The 14,062-nt window shown below is 43.9% G+C and overlaps 1 protein-coding gene across 1 annotated transcript in view; it reads left to right on the top strand.

Moving 5' to 3' along the window:
• Positions 1 to 14,062, top strand: part of SLC23A2 (solute carrier family 23 member 2) — a 147,914-nt gene that overhangs the window by 101,751 nt on the left and 32,101 nt on the right. The window contains exons 5-6 of the mRNA XM_060031194.1: positions 1,974 to 2,090; positions 4,149 to 4,306. Coding sequence (XP_059887177.1) covers positions 1,974 to 2,090; positions 4,149 to 4,306 — 275 coding nt within the window. The remainder of the gene's footprint in view (positions 1 to 1,973; positions 2,091 to 4,148; positions 4,307 to 14,062) is intronic.

The raw sequence follows: 14,062 nt of genomic DNA, 5'->3' as shown, positions 1-14,062 counted from the left end.
ACTCTGTTTTCAGATATTTCTTTTTGTTACTTCGTGAGCAGTAACATTCCCCATCTGTAGGTCATATGATAGTGTTGAATTGTCCTTTTTATAGTGAGTCCAGTATCCATAGTTGCATCATGTCAGCAAATGGTCAACTTAGTTCAGGGATTTCCAAGACTGATTTGGGAGTCCCAAATCAGGTTCAGTGGTTTGCTAGGAGGACTCAGAATTCAGAAGAGCTATTACACTCCTGGTTACAGCCTATTTGAGAGAAAGGGTCAGATTAAGATCAATGGAAAAAAACATGTAGGGCAAGGTCTAGGAGACACAGAACAAGCTTTCGGTTGTCCTCTTCCTAGTGGAATCATGTGAGCAGTGCTTAATTTCCCCCGAAACAAAGTGTGACAACACTGAAGGAGTGTTGCCAGACCCTCTGGAGTCAAACTGATACCATGTGGCCCAAGGCCCCATCATCAGTTGCATTGTTAGCATAATCTATGAAGGGCAGCTCAAGGCTTCATTCAGGTAAACAGATACACTCTTAAGAGGCAGGATATTCCAAGAGCACAGAGGTTATCTTCCAGGTGGCAGGCAAGGGCCAAACTTCTCTTTGAAATGTGCAGGGTTTGGACAACCCAGACCTGCTGAGTTAATCCTTTACTGTACATCACCACATATCAAGTTCCTCATCATATGTACTTTCTCTACCACCACTACAAACAAATTTTAAATGACACTTATAATAGGTTTAAACCCATTTAATAATGCAGATCTGCCAGCATCCATTTTTGAATGGAAGAAAAAGTTCTTTCCGAAAGGTCATATTCAATTCACATTTGGATTAGATAAAATGTCAATTTACATCAGATATTTACCTTTAGGCTTTAGAAGGTAAGGCTGAATTGTGTCACTTCTTTCGTTCAAGAGTATTTGGCCCCCAAATCCCTGTGCATGAAAAATGGAGTGATAAACATAAGGAGTCAGCATCTTTCAAATGTGGATCAAATCCATTGGAAAGGGGGTACAAATTGGGCTAGGTGTGGCCAAGGATCAGAATGTTATCATCTTTATCTTTTTTGTGGCACATCTTTTAATTTTATTTCCTCTTAAGCACTTTATGTTATTAAAAAACTAAAAAAAAAAAAAAAAATGCACATCTTGGATTCCAAGAAATTGTTTGTAGGGTTTTAGAAACTACAGCAGTATTGAGGGTATATGGGGGAACCCCCGAGTTTTCAGTTTGGCTCAGATACTGGATGAGTTCAAAAGTGATGCTGAAGCTGAAGCTGACTGGAAATGTCTAGACTATAACCTAAAGTGTCTGGTCTTTGTAAAGATTCTGGCTTATAAAGGATGCAAGGCTTAACATTTAAAAAAATCTTTAGTAATGGTGAGAGGAAAAGAAAAAAAAAAGTTCCCTGAAGTATAAATACATTTTTAGTCTGTTTTTTAAAACAAAATTTGAATCATCATATCTGTATACCTTTGCTCTCTTCACTCACCATTATGTCTGAGCAGCAGTGTTTTAAAAGAAGGGTGTTTAGGTACAGAAGTCTTTTTCCTTGCAGGGATGGAATGGGATAGGAGGGACAGATTAGTGCTCTCTGTTGGAAAGTGGTTAGCATTTTGTAACATTGCTTCATTAGGGTTACTACCCAAGGGCAGCTCATGCCAAGGTATTACTTTGTGGTCTCAACCTTGGGAGCATCCCTCTCCATGCAGTGGGTGCCCAGTCTTGGGGAGAAGCTCTGAGCAAGTTGGGTGCTCTTGGGTGTGAGTTGATGGAAGGAATGCTGAAGCCCCAAATCCTGAGAGCAGACTGTCCCACCAAGTGAGTGCGCTTGACACTGTGTCAGAGGTGACCAAGGCTTAATTTTACAGGAGAGCAACAGACACTTTATAAAGTTGTTTTTCAGTAACAGTAGCCTGTGCTGAGTTAACTTTAGTCCTTGCTTCCATTAAACAACTTGTTTTCTCCCTCTCGTTCACAGAGCTCTCTTGCTGAGACCTTGGATAGCACGGGCAGTCTTGACCCCCAGAGATCGGACATGATTTACACCATAGAAGATGTTCCTCCCTGGTACCTGTGCATATTTCTGGGGTTGCAGGTAAGATGATTCCTTTGGAATATAACCACCAGCAGATGCTTGAATTGTCTGTCTGGATTATTTAAAATTCAATTTTTATTTTTTATTTATTGACAACTTTAATATAAATTACTCTTTTAAGAATGTTGAATGGGAATTGTTAACATGAACTTCATAACAGTGAAAGGAGGAAAACAGGAGGAGTAGGTTAATCATGGAATGAAAGAAGGAAAATGTTCAGGGAATAAGCAAGAGAAATGACATGGAAGTAAGGGAAAAAGATCATAGATGTGTGGAAAGGGGAGAATAGAGGGAAGATAAAGGTAGAAGAATAGAGAAAAAAGGGTTAATGTTCATCTCTCATGCCTAGTTAATCAACCACAGTCACCGTCAGTTCTGCCATGAAATATGGGTGACACTGAGAAGTGCTGTGTTGGTCAGGGCATAAATGTGGAGGCTTCAATCTTATTTTTAAAGGAAGGCAAACTTCGCCTCGGTGGTGTCTGCTTTGTCTGCTGCAATTTCCAGTGGGAGCAGAGCAGGGAAGCTGCCAGGGGAGGGGTGGGGGGATGGGGCGAGAGGTGACCCAAGCTAATGCAGGACTCCTGAATCTTTGGTACCCACTCCCCCCCCCACCACCACCACTCCCTTTTCCCACTTACGATTGAAGTGGGGCTTTAGGAGAAAGGGGATGACATGGAAGCCTCTTTGTCCAGACACATACCCCTGGCCTGTGTTTGCCTTGGTTTTGCGGTTTCACTTTCCATTCTTTACGTTTGAATGATCAGTTCATGCTGAGAAAATCAGTCCCGTTATCCAGAGAGGTTTATTCACTTGGAGGTGAACTGTACCTGATGAGAGCTGATGCTTTGGTCCCGTTTCCAGGCCCCTCCCCTTAGGTATCAAAGCACTTGGTAACCTGGACAGAAAGGCATCTAATAAAGAAGACATAACCAAAGGAGCTGACTGGTCTTGGCAAATAATTTCCCTAGGGCTGAGTATCTGGAATCAGATTCAAGAAACTCGTTTTTTGAAATGTTTATATTATAGATGTTTCTAGAAGTAGTCTTCCCTGTTCAGATAGGATTGGGAAACCCTGTGTGCATCATGCCCTTCTTGACAGTGCACAGCACTCTTAAACTTGTGAGCAGCTCTGGGAAGTCCTGGATGAGAATGTTCTCTTCCCCTCACCAAACACCTATTAGTGTTACACAGTTAGGCTTTATGGGCTGCAAGCAGCACATTTTGGCAAACATGACCAGAGATGGGGAACTATTAGGAAGAAACGTAGGAAGTTTGCAGAACAGAAGTAGGAACTGAACAGGTAGGCCTCTGGGAGGAAGGGAAGTGAGCAGTGAGGGCTGGAATGTCCTGCCAGGGCCACAAGGAATGGGGGAGGGGCCCTAAAGGAAGAGTGGGATGGGCTCTTTCTGGAGGATTCCCACAGCTACTGTGTGACCCTAGCCCTTCCCTGATTGCTGTTAAACAATGCCAGACCATAGAAAAAGATGGAAAACGCCTTGTGCAATGAAGCTTGTAACTTTAATCCCCAGACCTAAAAGAATTAAAAAAAAAAAAAGGACGAATTATCTCAAGAACATAGATGTAAAATTCTACATAAAATATTGGCATATCAAATCCCAGAAGAAAAATCTAGCATGACTAACTAGAATGGTTCAGTGCCACACGGTTCATGTTAACAGATTAGAGGAGAAAGACCTATGGTTTTAGCAACTGATGCTGAAAAGCATTTTAAAAAAGCAAATATTCCCAGTAAGAATTATATAAATAAAACACTACCAGTGTTTGTGTTGAGTACTTCCTTTGTGCTGGTCTGGATTCATGCAAGTAATAATTAATAATACAAGTTAGTGATAAGACAAGAAAATGTAATGGAAAGGAGAAATGCAAAAAACAGAGATGATTTGGCATATGATAAGAGTGTGTATCTAAAAAACCAAATTCTTCATGTGTGTAACTTTTTAAAAACAACAGGGGGGTGGGCAAAGTTAGGGTAAAATCAGAAAAAATACAAAGAAGGGTTTATTCTTTTCCCCTCTGTCTCCCTGTCACCCGTAGCATTACCTGACGTGCTTCAGCGGCACCATCGCGGTGCCCTTTCTGCTGGCCGATGCCATGTGTGTGGGATTTGACCAGTGGGCCACCAGCCAGCTCATCGGGACCATTTTCTTCTGCGTGGGAATCACAACTTTGCTGCAGACAACTTTTGGATGCAGGTGAGATTGGGGCACTAAATTGGGGATGCTGAAGCACCCATGAAGCATTAAGTACTGCCATTCACCTAGGGCTGCTTAGAGGGACTGACTGGAGTATAGGGAGGTGTGTCCTTGTGGCATTTGCCCTGCCTTCCCCCAACGCTACTGTGTTTCTTCTCTAGGTGGGTGGCACCGCTTCCCACCTAGTTGTGCAGGCTGGAAACATACTCACTCTCAGCTCCTTCCATCCCACCAGTTGGCAGGGCAAGTTTTCTCTCCAGTACCCCCTCCCTGCCCCCATTCCTGAAGTTCAGGCCTAGACTGTTCTACTAGGTTCCTAGTTGGTTTCCCTGCCTCCAGGGCTACTCTCCTCTGCCCTGCTCTGTGTGCCTCTCTAGTGCTGTCTTTCAGTGTTTGCATCTTCCTGGGTGTTACCAGGCTACAGCCCTACTCCCTGTTTAAAAAAACAGATGTGCCCACCCTGTAGACTTCTCCCTTGTTTTCTGTCCCACCACCCTTCCAGCCATGTCCCTGCGCCCTGCAGTCCCCTTCCCTGCACTCACCCAGGGGTGAGTTCCTCCCCGAGCCCACCCTGCTGTCTTGCCATCCTGTGCTTGTGCTTCGCTGCAGCCTTCCAGTCCTGGCTTGCCCCTCTCCTCTCTGTGAAGCATCCCTGACTTCCCAAAGCCTCCTTTCTCTCTGAATTCCCACACATGCACCTTGTGTATGTTCTTCTAATGTGGCTCTTATTCCACTTTGTCCTTTTTTGTTTGTGTCTTTTCTTGCTGATTCGTGTTTCCTTCCTTGATGCCAGAACTGCGCTTTGCATCCCCAGTCCCCAGCTTAAATGGGTATGGAGCTGGCATAGGTAGGAAAAGAACTGTCCTGCCTTACCTCCTCCTGCAGGCTTGCTTTGTCCCCTCCTGTCCCCTTCTTCCACCCTCTTCACATGCAGCCTTTTCCTCTACCCTAGGGTGCTGCTCAAGGGGTGGAGCCTGTGGGGACAGGACCGTCCTCAGGGGGAGGACAGCAGAGTAAACATGCGAGTTCTGTCTCTCACTCCATTACAGACAGTCTGCCTTCCCTGCTAGGAAAATGGGAGCAAAGGCAGAGGGAAAAGAAGGCAGCTTGGGAATCATGGAGTGTATTCCAGTGAGTCAGAATCCTCAGGGTGACCTTTACTTGAGGGGGGGCGGGGCAGGAGAATATGGGAAGAACAGTGTTAGGGCATCCTGGTTGGCGGCATAAGCAATGTCCTCAGGAGGGATACGGCAGCTCCCTAGCAGTTCTGCTGATGGAAGGAAGGCTGTGAGGGCTGGCTAGCTCTTGGGGTTCTCAAAACCCCAGCCCCTGCAGGACTGCCTGCAGCCACCATGCTGAGCAGATCCCTTACCTCAGAAGGGAGGGTCTTCTTAGGGGACCCCTGAGGGAAAGTCAGGGTGTTATTGACCTGTTAGGGGAAGGAGATGTGTTCAGGCATTCCAGAGAGGACTTGATTCATTTTCTTAGAGCCCAGGTAGTTAAATTTGGCTGGCAGCATCTTTCATTCTTTTGACACAGCATTCAAGGTTCTGTATTTCAAAGCCAGAAAGGATTAGAAAGCTTTTATTGACCGACTCAAGTGTACACAGGACACTGGTTCTCTGGGGAAATATTCTTTTTCTAAACAGCTAGCTCATCAGGGAACTTGTAGCACAAACCATCTGTAAATTTGGGCAGTGCCTCTAGTTGAGAATTGTTGGTTGACTTGAAGAGGGAATGAAAGACGTGTTTACTGATGTACAGGAGGTACCAGGTGCAGCTCTGCCTTGGTCTCATATCAGGGAGGCTAACCCTGACTGACAGTTGAGCCTGGCTGTGCTGGGCACAGTTGCCTAATGGTGACATAGTAGGGAGAGTTTGGGGTAACTTTTGGTGTGTGCTTTCAGTTATGGGAGGGCACCCGTTCAGGACCCTCTTGCCCATCGTTGGGGCACAAGAGACCTAAACAGAGCAGCCTGGGTCAGTGCAGTTTACCCCCTCCCCTCCCCCTGAAGGAGCACAGTGGAAGGAGGGAAAGATGGGAAAAGAGGAGTCAGTTAACTTTTGCTCTACTCCCTTCTTTGTGCTACAGCACCTTTTTCTTGCCTGGAATCCTTGCCTCCAGCTCCCATCTAGTAGGGAAACAGTGAGAAGGCACTCAGCGCCATGGTTTCCAGCTCCACAAAGCCTCAAGCTGTTGTTGATACATTCTTTTTAGTTTTATCCAGCATATATTTGAGGGCCTGCTGTGTGAAGGTGAACCCAGATGATGAGGTGGGTGAGAGGCATTTCCTTCCCTGCCTGGTTGGTCACCACCTCTGGGGTTTGTTTGCTGTATCTGTTTATTCATGTGTCCCATCTCCTCCATCCTCTGCATCTCCCTGTCCTTCACTCTTTTCTGTTAAAACTCTTAACTCCTCTTTACCCATCTTCCCTTCCTTCCATGGTGCCCAAAGAGGCAGGGCTACCCCTACTAGCTGAATCACCTCTCACACCCTTGCCCCTGGTTTTCCTGTGGGTTTCGTAAAAGAAGAGCAGAGATCTCAGGAGTGGCCAAATATCCCACTCCTCTAGTATTTCCAGCAGACCAAAATTGGCACTCAGACCTCAGTAGAGTGGGGACCCACCTCTGGCACCCAGTACTTACTCAGAACGGGGGCAGGGTTGAGCATCCCTTGGCCTATTCCAGGGGACCCACCAAAGCCAGAGCAGCAACATTGCCAGTGTTAGTTAAAATCAAGTTGTTGAATATTGTAATGATCAACTTTAATCCCATGGGCAGTCAGAATCTACAGTTTCCAGTAAAGCATTAGCTTATGCCACATGGCAAATGATGGTTTCTTCCCCATTCGCACACGGGGGAGTGAAATGAGTGAGTATGAGAAGTTAGAGGGACCTATGCAGCGTTATGACTCTGGACAGAAGACCTCTCCAGCTCCCAGTTTCCTTTTGTGAAAATGACAGGAGGCTCTTCCTAAGGTGTCCTGTGGATGACATTTGCCATCACTGTGTTTTTGTAGATTATTATAAGCTCTTCCTAAAATACATTTGGGAAGTTACAGAGTATGAATAATGTGAAAAGCCTTTTAATTCTGCTGCTTGCTAACATAGACCCTCATCGTAGACTGTGAATTATCATCTTAACAGACTTGTGCATTTACTTCCTGATCACAACAGGATCAAACAGATAAAGCAGTTGGGGCAGAGGGAATATCAAGGTGGGACAGTGGGAAAGAAAGGCTGATGTGCCAAGAGTGGGGTTTATTCCCAGTATCACAGACATAGGATTGCAGATGGCCTGTACGTGTTTGTTGGTGTTTGTTTGCAGTTCACACTCATTTCCTTAGGCAGAGAGCTGCAGAAGGAAAATCATGTTCAGCTTTCATGATTTCTGGGACAGATTTTCAGACTTTTCCAACTCTGAGTGGTTTGCCATGTGTGTCTGAGTTCTGTCCGTTTCTTCGTGTGTTTACCTGTTGAGTACCCAGTACTCCCTTGCACTGGATGTAGTGTGTACATGGGACCTAGAGACCAGCCATAGTCCATGCCTCTGAGGGGTGGGGCCTGTATTGTGAGGAAGCTAAGACCATGATCACAGGTCTAGAACCGAGGTAGGAAGTATAAGCATTCCCATCCTCTGGGCTGTGGCCAGGTCATCCCTGCTCCGTGTTTCACACGGGCACTCTGGTGAAGAGTGGCATGCTGTTCCTGGAAAGTTGTTTCATTCCATAAAAATAACCAAAATTGATATGGAAAAAGTGAGGGTGAAACAGATGTGTGCCTTTGCAAACCTGAACACAAGCTCAGAATGCCGACTTTAAGATGCTGTGTTGTAAAATACTCCTTTGGGGGCATGTTTTCCATGGGCTGGGCTGGCCAAGGACACAGAAAATGTGTCTGATGCAGCGTGTGCTGCAGACCCTCCTTCCTTCACTACACATCTCCCCTGGCATGAACATGCTTTCCTTTCCTCCAGAGATCATGACTTGTTTTGAAATGGAGGTCATATGTCTCTGCCCCAGTTGTGTGACTTCTGTGGCTTTAGTGCTTCCCAGGGCTTCCACCTGTTGGAGATGGGTAGTTTCTGTGACAGCTGCTTCTTCCATCCCCCTCCTCCCATCCAGCCTTTTCCTTCTTCCTTCTTTTCTTTGACTTTTATCCCCTGCAGTTTGCTTTCAACGAGGTCTTTACTGTCGAGTGCCCTTGGGTGAGGTTTCAGATTGCTGAAATCAAACCTTATTCTGATTGATTTCAATCCAAACTACCCCTTGGGCTCTTTCCAGGAATTAGTAAAAAACCTTTAAAATCCCAAGAGCAGGGGCAGGGTTCAGAGTCCCCTAACTCAGATGTTAGCCAGCCAGCAGCAGCTATGCCTCCCTGGCTTTGGGGAGGACTCAGTTCATGCATAACCTAGGCTGCCGTTGTCTTTTCCATCAGAGACCAAGCTTTGATAGCAGCTCTGAGCTTCCCAGAGCCCTTGTCCTCGGGTGTTATGCATAGCTGGGGGTGAAGGAGGGCCCTCTGGGATGGACCCTGCCCCCTTGCACACCATGCTGACCTCCAGCTTTCCCTGAGGTGTGCAGGTGCTGTGTTTGGGGACCACATCCAGCTTTTTGTTCCAGGTGCCTCTTGGAGGCCTTTCTCTCAGCTCTCCAGCAAAAGAAAAAATTGCAGGTGGAGTGGCCCGTTTCTTGAGAGCCTCTCTTGGCCATAACAGGCCTGCTGTAGACACACAGAATATTCCTTTGCTGAGAAAAGGTAGGGTTTTGGCTGAGAGAGTCATTGTAGCTGGTGCAGCAGCCTGGTCTCTAACAGAGTTGTCTGCCTTGAGGAGAGAGCTACCCTGTCTTCCATCTCCTTTGGTTCTGGGACCTGTACGGTATAGGAGGCAGCTCCAGGATACTTTAAAGTCTCAAGTATAAGGCTTTGAACTCTTAACTGTTGATAAAATTTAGAAGAATGGAGAGATGCAGTGCTTGGATAGGGGTAGGGGAGACTGGGATTTTCCCCCACATTCTTTTCCTGTATATGTGTTTGTGTGGGGGTGTATGTGCAATTTTTTAAATTACTTGAGAATTTCAGGCAGCATGATGATGGCTCACCCCCAGATACTCTCCTAAGAATGAGGGTCACCTGTGTAACCGTTTACCACACCTGAGAAAGCTGAGTTATATCATCTAATATGCAGTCTATATTTAATTCCCCTAGTTGTCCCTAAAATATCTTTTATGGCTATTCCCTCCACCTCTCTGAACTAGGATCCAATCAAGTTCGTGTGGTGCATTTGTTTGTTGTGTTTCTTTGGTCTAGTAATAAACAGTCCCTACATTTTTCTTCCACATCATCCTCTTCTTAAAGAGTCCAGGCCAGTTGTCTCGTTGAGCATCCCGTGGTCTGAATATGTCCGATTGTGTCCTTGTGGTGGTATTTGATTTGTTCCACAATCCCCCTATTTGTTGTAAACTGGGAGATGGGGCCAAAGGCATAGTTGATTCAGGGTGAACATTAAAATTACTGTGTAGATGATAGTGAGCCTGTGATGTTAAGCAGGCTCTTAATAGCAAGTCGTAGGTTTTTCCTGCCCCCATGTAAAAAAAAAAATTACTGTTTATTTAACTCAAAGAATTATAGGTAGTACATTAAAAACATGGGGGCCAGTGAGAACCTGGAGGTAGTGACCTTGGAGGAAGGTTTGCCCTCACCAGCTGTGTCGAGGGGCTCTGGCTTCAGAGGTGGCGTCACTCCCATTCTACTGTTTACCAGCTCTGTGGCTTTGGGCAAGTTACCTGGTCTCAAAGTCCCCTTTGCTCCTCCATAAAATGATAATAATAATAATAAATTTGTTAGTGAGCATCAAATAAGATAATGCCTGGCACTCGCCCACACTTGCCTGTTGGTGCTCATTATTTTAGTGGACCCTCTGGAAGGGTGGGTGTAGGTGAGGCAGATGGGGGTGCAGTGGGCAAGGCTGGTATGCCAAATGGAGCAGCTTGTCCTTGATGACATGGCAGGGGTTGGGTGTGCTCCTTGGCCACATGGCCACAGGTGGACTTCTTCAACTCTAGCTTTTCTGGGTGGTCTCCCCATTCAGTGAACATGCTGTTTCTCTGTTTGCTAATATTTCTGATGCTCCAGGAGACTAGGAGACTAAGTCCTCTTAGTATATGTGGGGTTAATGAATTTAGTTCCCCACAGTCTTTTTTCTTTGAACGTCACATCTCACTTGCCCCGTATGTTCCCACTTGTTCTAAAATGCTCATCTTCTTCCTCATGGCCCACTAATTCTCCCTTTTATCATTCCTTTTCAGGCAGGTGACTGCCTGGCGAAAGCTGTACAGGGATAGAGCAGCACTACACAGGAGCAGAGGATAGAGCTTCTTGTCAAATACCCAGAGGGAAACTCTTTTTTCTTTTTTTTTAAATTTTGTGTTTTTTGTAACTATTTGACTTCATTCTAGTATTCTAAGGACCATGTTACCATCCTCCCCCATTTCTCCTCCCAGAAAGACACTTTATAGACATAATTTTTTTAAGTCATATCTATTGAGGGGTAATTGACATACAGTAAAATTTTCCCTTTTTCACTTGCATAGTTAGATGAGTTTTTACCCATGTGTACAGTCACTTAATCACCACCACAACCAGCAGATAGAGCATTGCCACACCCCAAAGAGTTCCCTTATGCTTCTCTGTGACTGGCTAGATCTTTAAGTAATAAAACAAACTTTTGACCTGAAATAGTTGATACTATCATGCTTGAAAAGGTTATCAAAATTGTACCCAGCCAACCCTCCTAAATTGCTGTGCTCTGTCTGGACGAAGCCTTCTGCTGGGAGCTGGGAGAGGAGCCAGTCGGCTGCTTCCTACTGAGGTTCCCTAGGAGTGTGTCTAATTGGAAGTGTTGACTGAGATAGTTTATATAATTTTGATATTTACATATAAGACCAGAATATCATGGACTTGAAGATAAAGGTTAGATTTGCCTTTAGTTAAAAGTTTTCTTTGAATCAACTGAAAATGGATTAGAGATCCAAATGTAAGAAACATGATACTATATAACCATTAGAATAAAACGAGGGCAAATTCCTTTATAACTAGAAGTTGGGAAAGACTTTTAAACTAGGATTCAAACTCCAGAAACAATAAAAGGATAATAAATTTGATGCCATTAAATGTTTAAAAATTTTTAAGCTTTGCATTGTAAAAATATACCATAAACAAACAAAAATGACAAACTGGAGAAAATATTCATAATATAGATAAGTTCTAATATCTCCAATATAGAAAGAACTCTGAAAAATCAAAGTTAAAAATTACCAAAAATGGTATAGAAAAAAAGGACAGAAGACATGAATAGCTACATAAAAAGCTATATAATGGCCCTTCACCATAAGAAAGGATCAAATTGACTTTATAATAAGAAATACAAACTAAAGCTACCCTGAGATACCATTTGTCTCCTTTGTCAGATTAACAAAAAATGATTTTTTTTTTTTTTTTTTTGCGGTACGTGGGCCTCTCACTGTTGTGTCCTCTCCCTTTGCGGAGCACAGGCTCCGGACGCGCAGGCCCAGCGGCCATGGCTCATCGGCCCAGCCGCTCCGCGGCATGTGGGATCTTCCCGGACCGGGGCACGAACCTGTGTCCCCTGCATCGGCAGGCAGACCCTCAACCACTGCGCCACCAGGGAAGCCCCAAAAAATGATTTTGACAAGCCACTCTGATGGCAAAGCTGTGGGAGAACAGGCATTGTTACACATTGCTGTCAGGAGTGAAAATAATTCAGTCCCTGTGAAGAGGAATGTTACGATATCTAGAGTACATATGCATTTATCATTTGATCCAGCAACCTACTTCTAGAAATTTACCCTGGAGATATACTCCCACAAATGCAAAATAAATACAAAAAGTTTTTTTTTATTGCTGTGTAATTTGTAATGGGAAAATAGTTAACACAACTTAAATGCCTATCTGTAGGAAACTACCATACATCACACAATGAATTACTATGCAACCCTGAGAAAGAATAAGAAAGATTTCCATGAACTGGTATACAGTAAGTTCCGGAATATATTGAAAAAACAAGTTGCAAAAGAGTGTGTATATGTTTGAAGAAACAAGAATAAGTTAGAAATTAATAAAAATGGTTAATGATCAATAAGTCAGATTTGGGGGTTGGAGGGGATAGGAGTGACATTTTCCTGGTATATCTCTATATGGTTTGATTTTTTTTTAACCGTAAAATGTTCAGCATATCCAAAACATAAAATCTAAAAGGATGAAGAAACACAAACCCTAAAATTGAATACAAACAGAAACAAGTGAACCTAACTTTATGTCAAATTGCTGACCACATGGAGAAAAGAATTAATTCACAGACTTTAGAACATAGTACTTTGCACACTCTGAATGGGATATATTCTAAGAAAAAGAAAACACAGAGAAGTCTTAAACTTAGTAGTCTTGTTAGTAGTGACATTGGTATAATTCTGGAACTGTGCTGCTGTGGGCAAGTTTGAGACAATTTAATTATTAAAAGGAATAGTCATGGAAGTATATTATTAAATTGAATAAAAAATGAATCCATGTGTCTATGGTGATATTCAAAAAAAGGGGGGGAGATAAAAATTGGACAAAAAGGGAGCCGAGAACAATTCCTAGAGGAAGTGGTATTTTCTCTGTGCCTTCAATGTTGAATAGAAATGGAGCATTAGCAATGAATTGATGACATAAGAGATGAGCAAAGGCTCAGAGGCAAGAAAGTAGACCGCTTGCCTGGAGTGCAGGCATGTAAAGTGGCCGGTGAGAGACTAGACTGGGGAATGGATTCAGGTCACCTGGACACCGAGGAGGAAATGAGGCACCTCCAGCAGGGTTTTGAACATAGTAAGAACTTGTTTGGGGCTGGTTAGGTTCTTTTGCTGTCCTGGGGCTAGAGCCTGACATGGGAATGTGTCACTACAAAGGTGACTGTCTGCTCAGGGATTTTTTCTTAATGGCATCCAGCAACACTATTAACTTTAAAAACTTCCATCTGCAAAAATCCATTTTTGGGGTATCTTCACATATTTAAGATACACTTCACATATTTAAGATATACTTAAGGTCGGCAAAATTTTTTCCATAGAGTGATAAGCAGTGAATATTTTAGGCTCTGTGTTCTCTGTTTTGACTATTCAGCTCTACCATTGAAGCATAAAAGCAGGCACAGACAACTCGTGAATGAGTGAGGGTGGCTATGTCCCAGTGAAACTCTACTCAATGAAAACAGTAGTTTGCCAGATTTGTTTCACTGTCCAGTTTGCTAACCTCTTATGTAAAGAAAAGCACAGTTTAATTTGTTTCCTTTCCAGTCATCAGTAGAGAATAAAATAGCAGACAGTCCTGTCTGCTTGCAGAGCCCAGGGATCTGAGGTTTAGGTGATTGTGTGAGTGAAGAGCCCCAGGAATTGACCAGCTTCATGCTGGGGAAGTGCCTGAAAAGCCACTTTATCAGCTGAGAATATCAAGTGCTTTATCATCTTCAAATCTCTTTTTTGGAAAATTGGCTTTGTTGATTTTGATTTAGGGGAGCTCTTGTTTAATGAAGTAGTGTGCTCTCGCTGCAACTTTCCCTAAGAATATTTCAGTCAAGCCACTGATTTATGCTGCCAGTTATGGAGACCACACTTCACTGCTGGGATACTTACTGTAAGCCTGCTGCTTGTCTTTCAGCCAGAACTGCTTGTGGCAGGCAGTGTGCGTAGCTGCAGAGTG

This window comes from Delphinus delphis, chromosome 15, assembly GCF_949987515.2.
Source record: "Delphinus delphis chromosome 15, mDelDel1.2, whole genome shotgun sequence".
NCBI lineage: Eukaryota > Metazoa > Chordata > Mammalia > Artiodactyla > Delphinidae > Delphinus > Delphinus delphis.
Note: the sequence above shows the minus strand (reverse complement) of the source record. Positions and strands in the feature narration are given on the sequence as shown.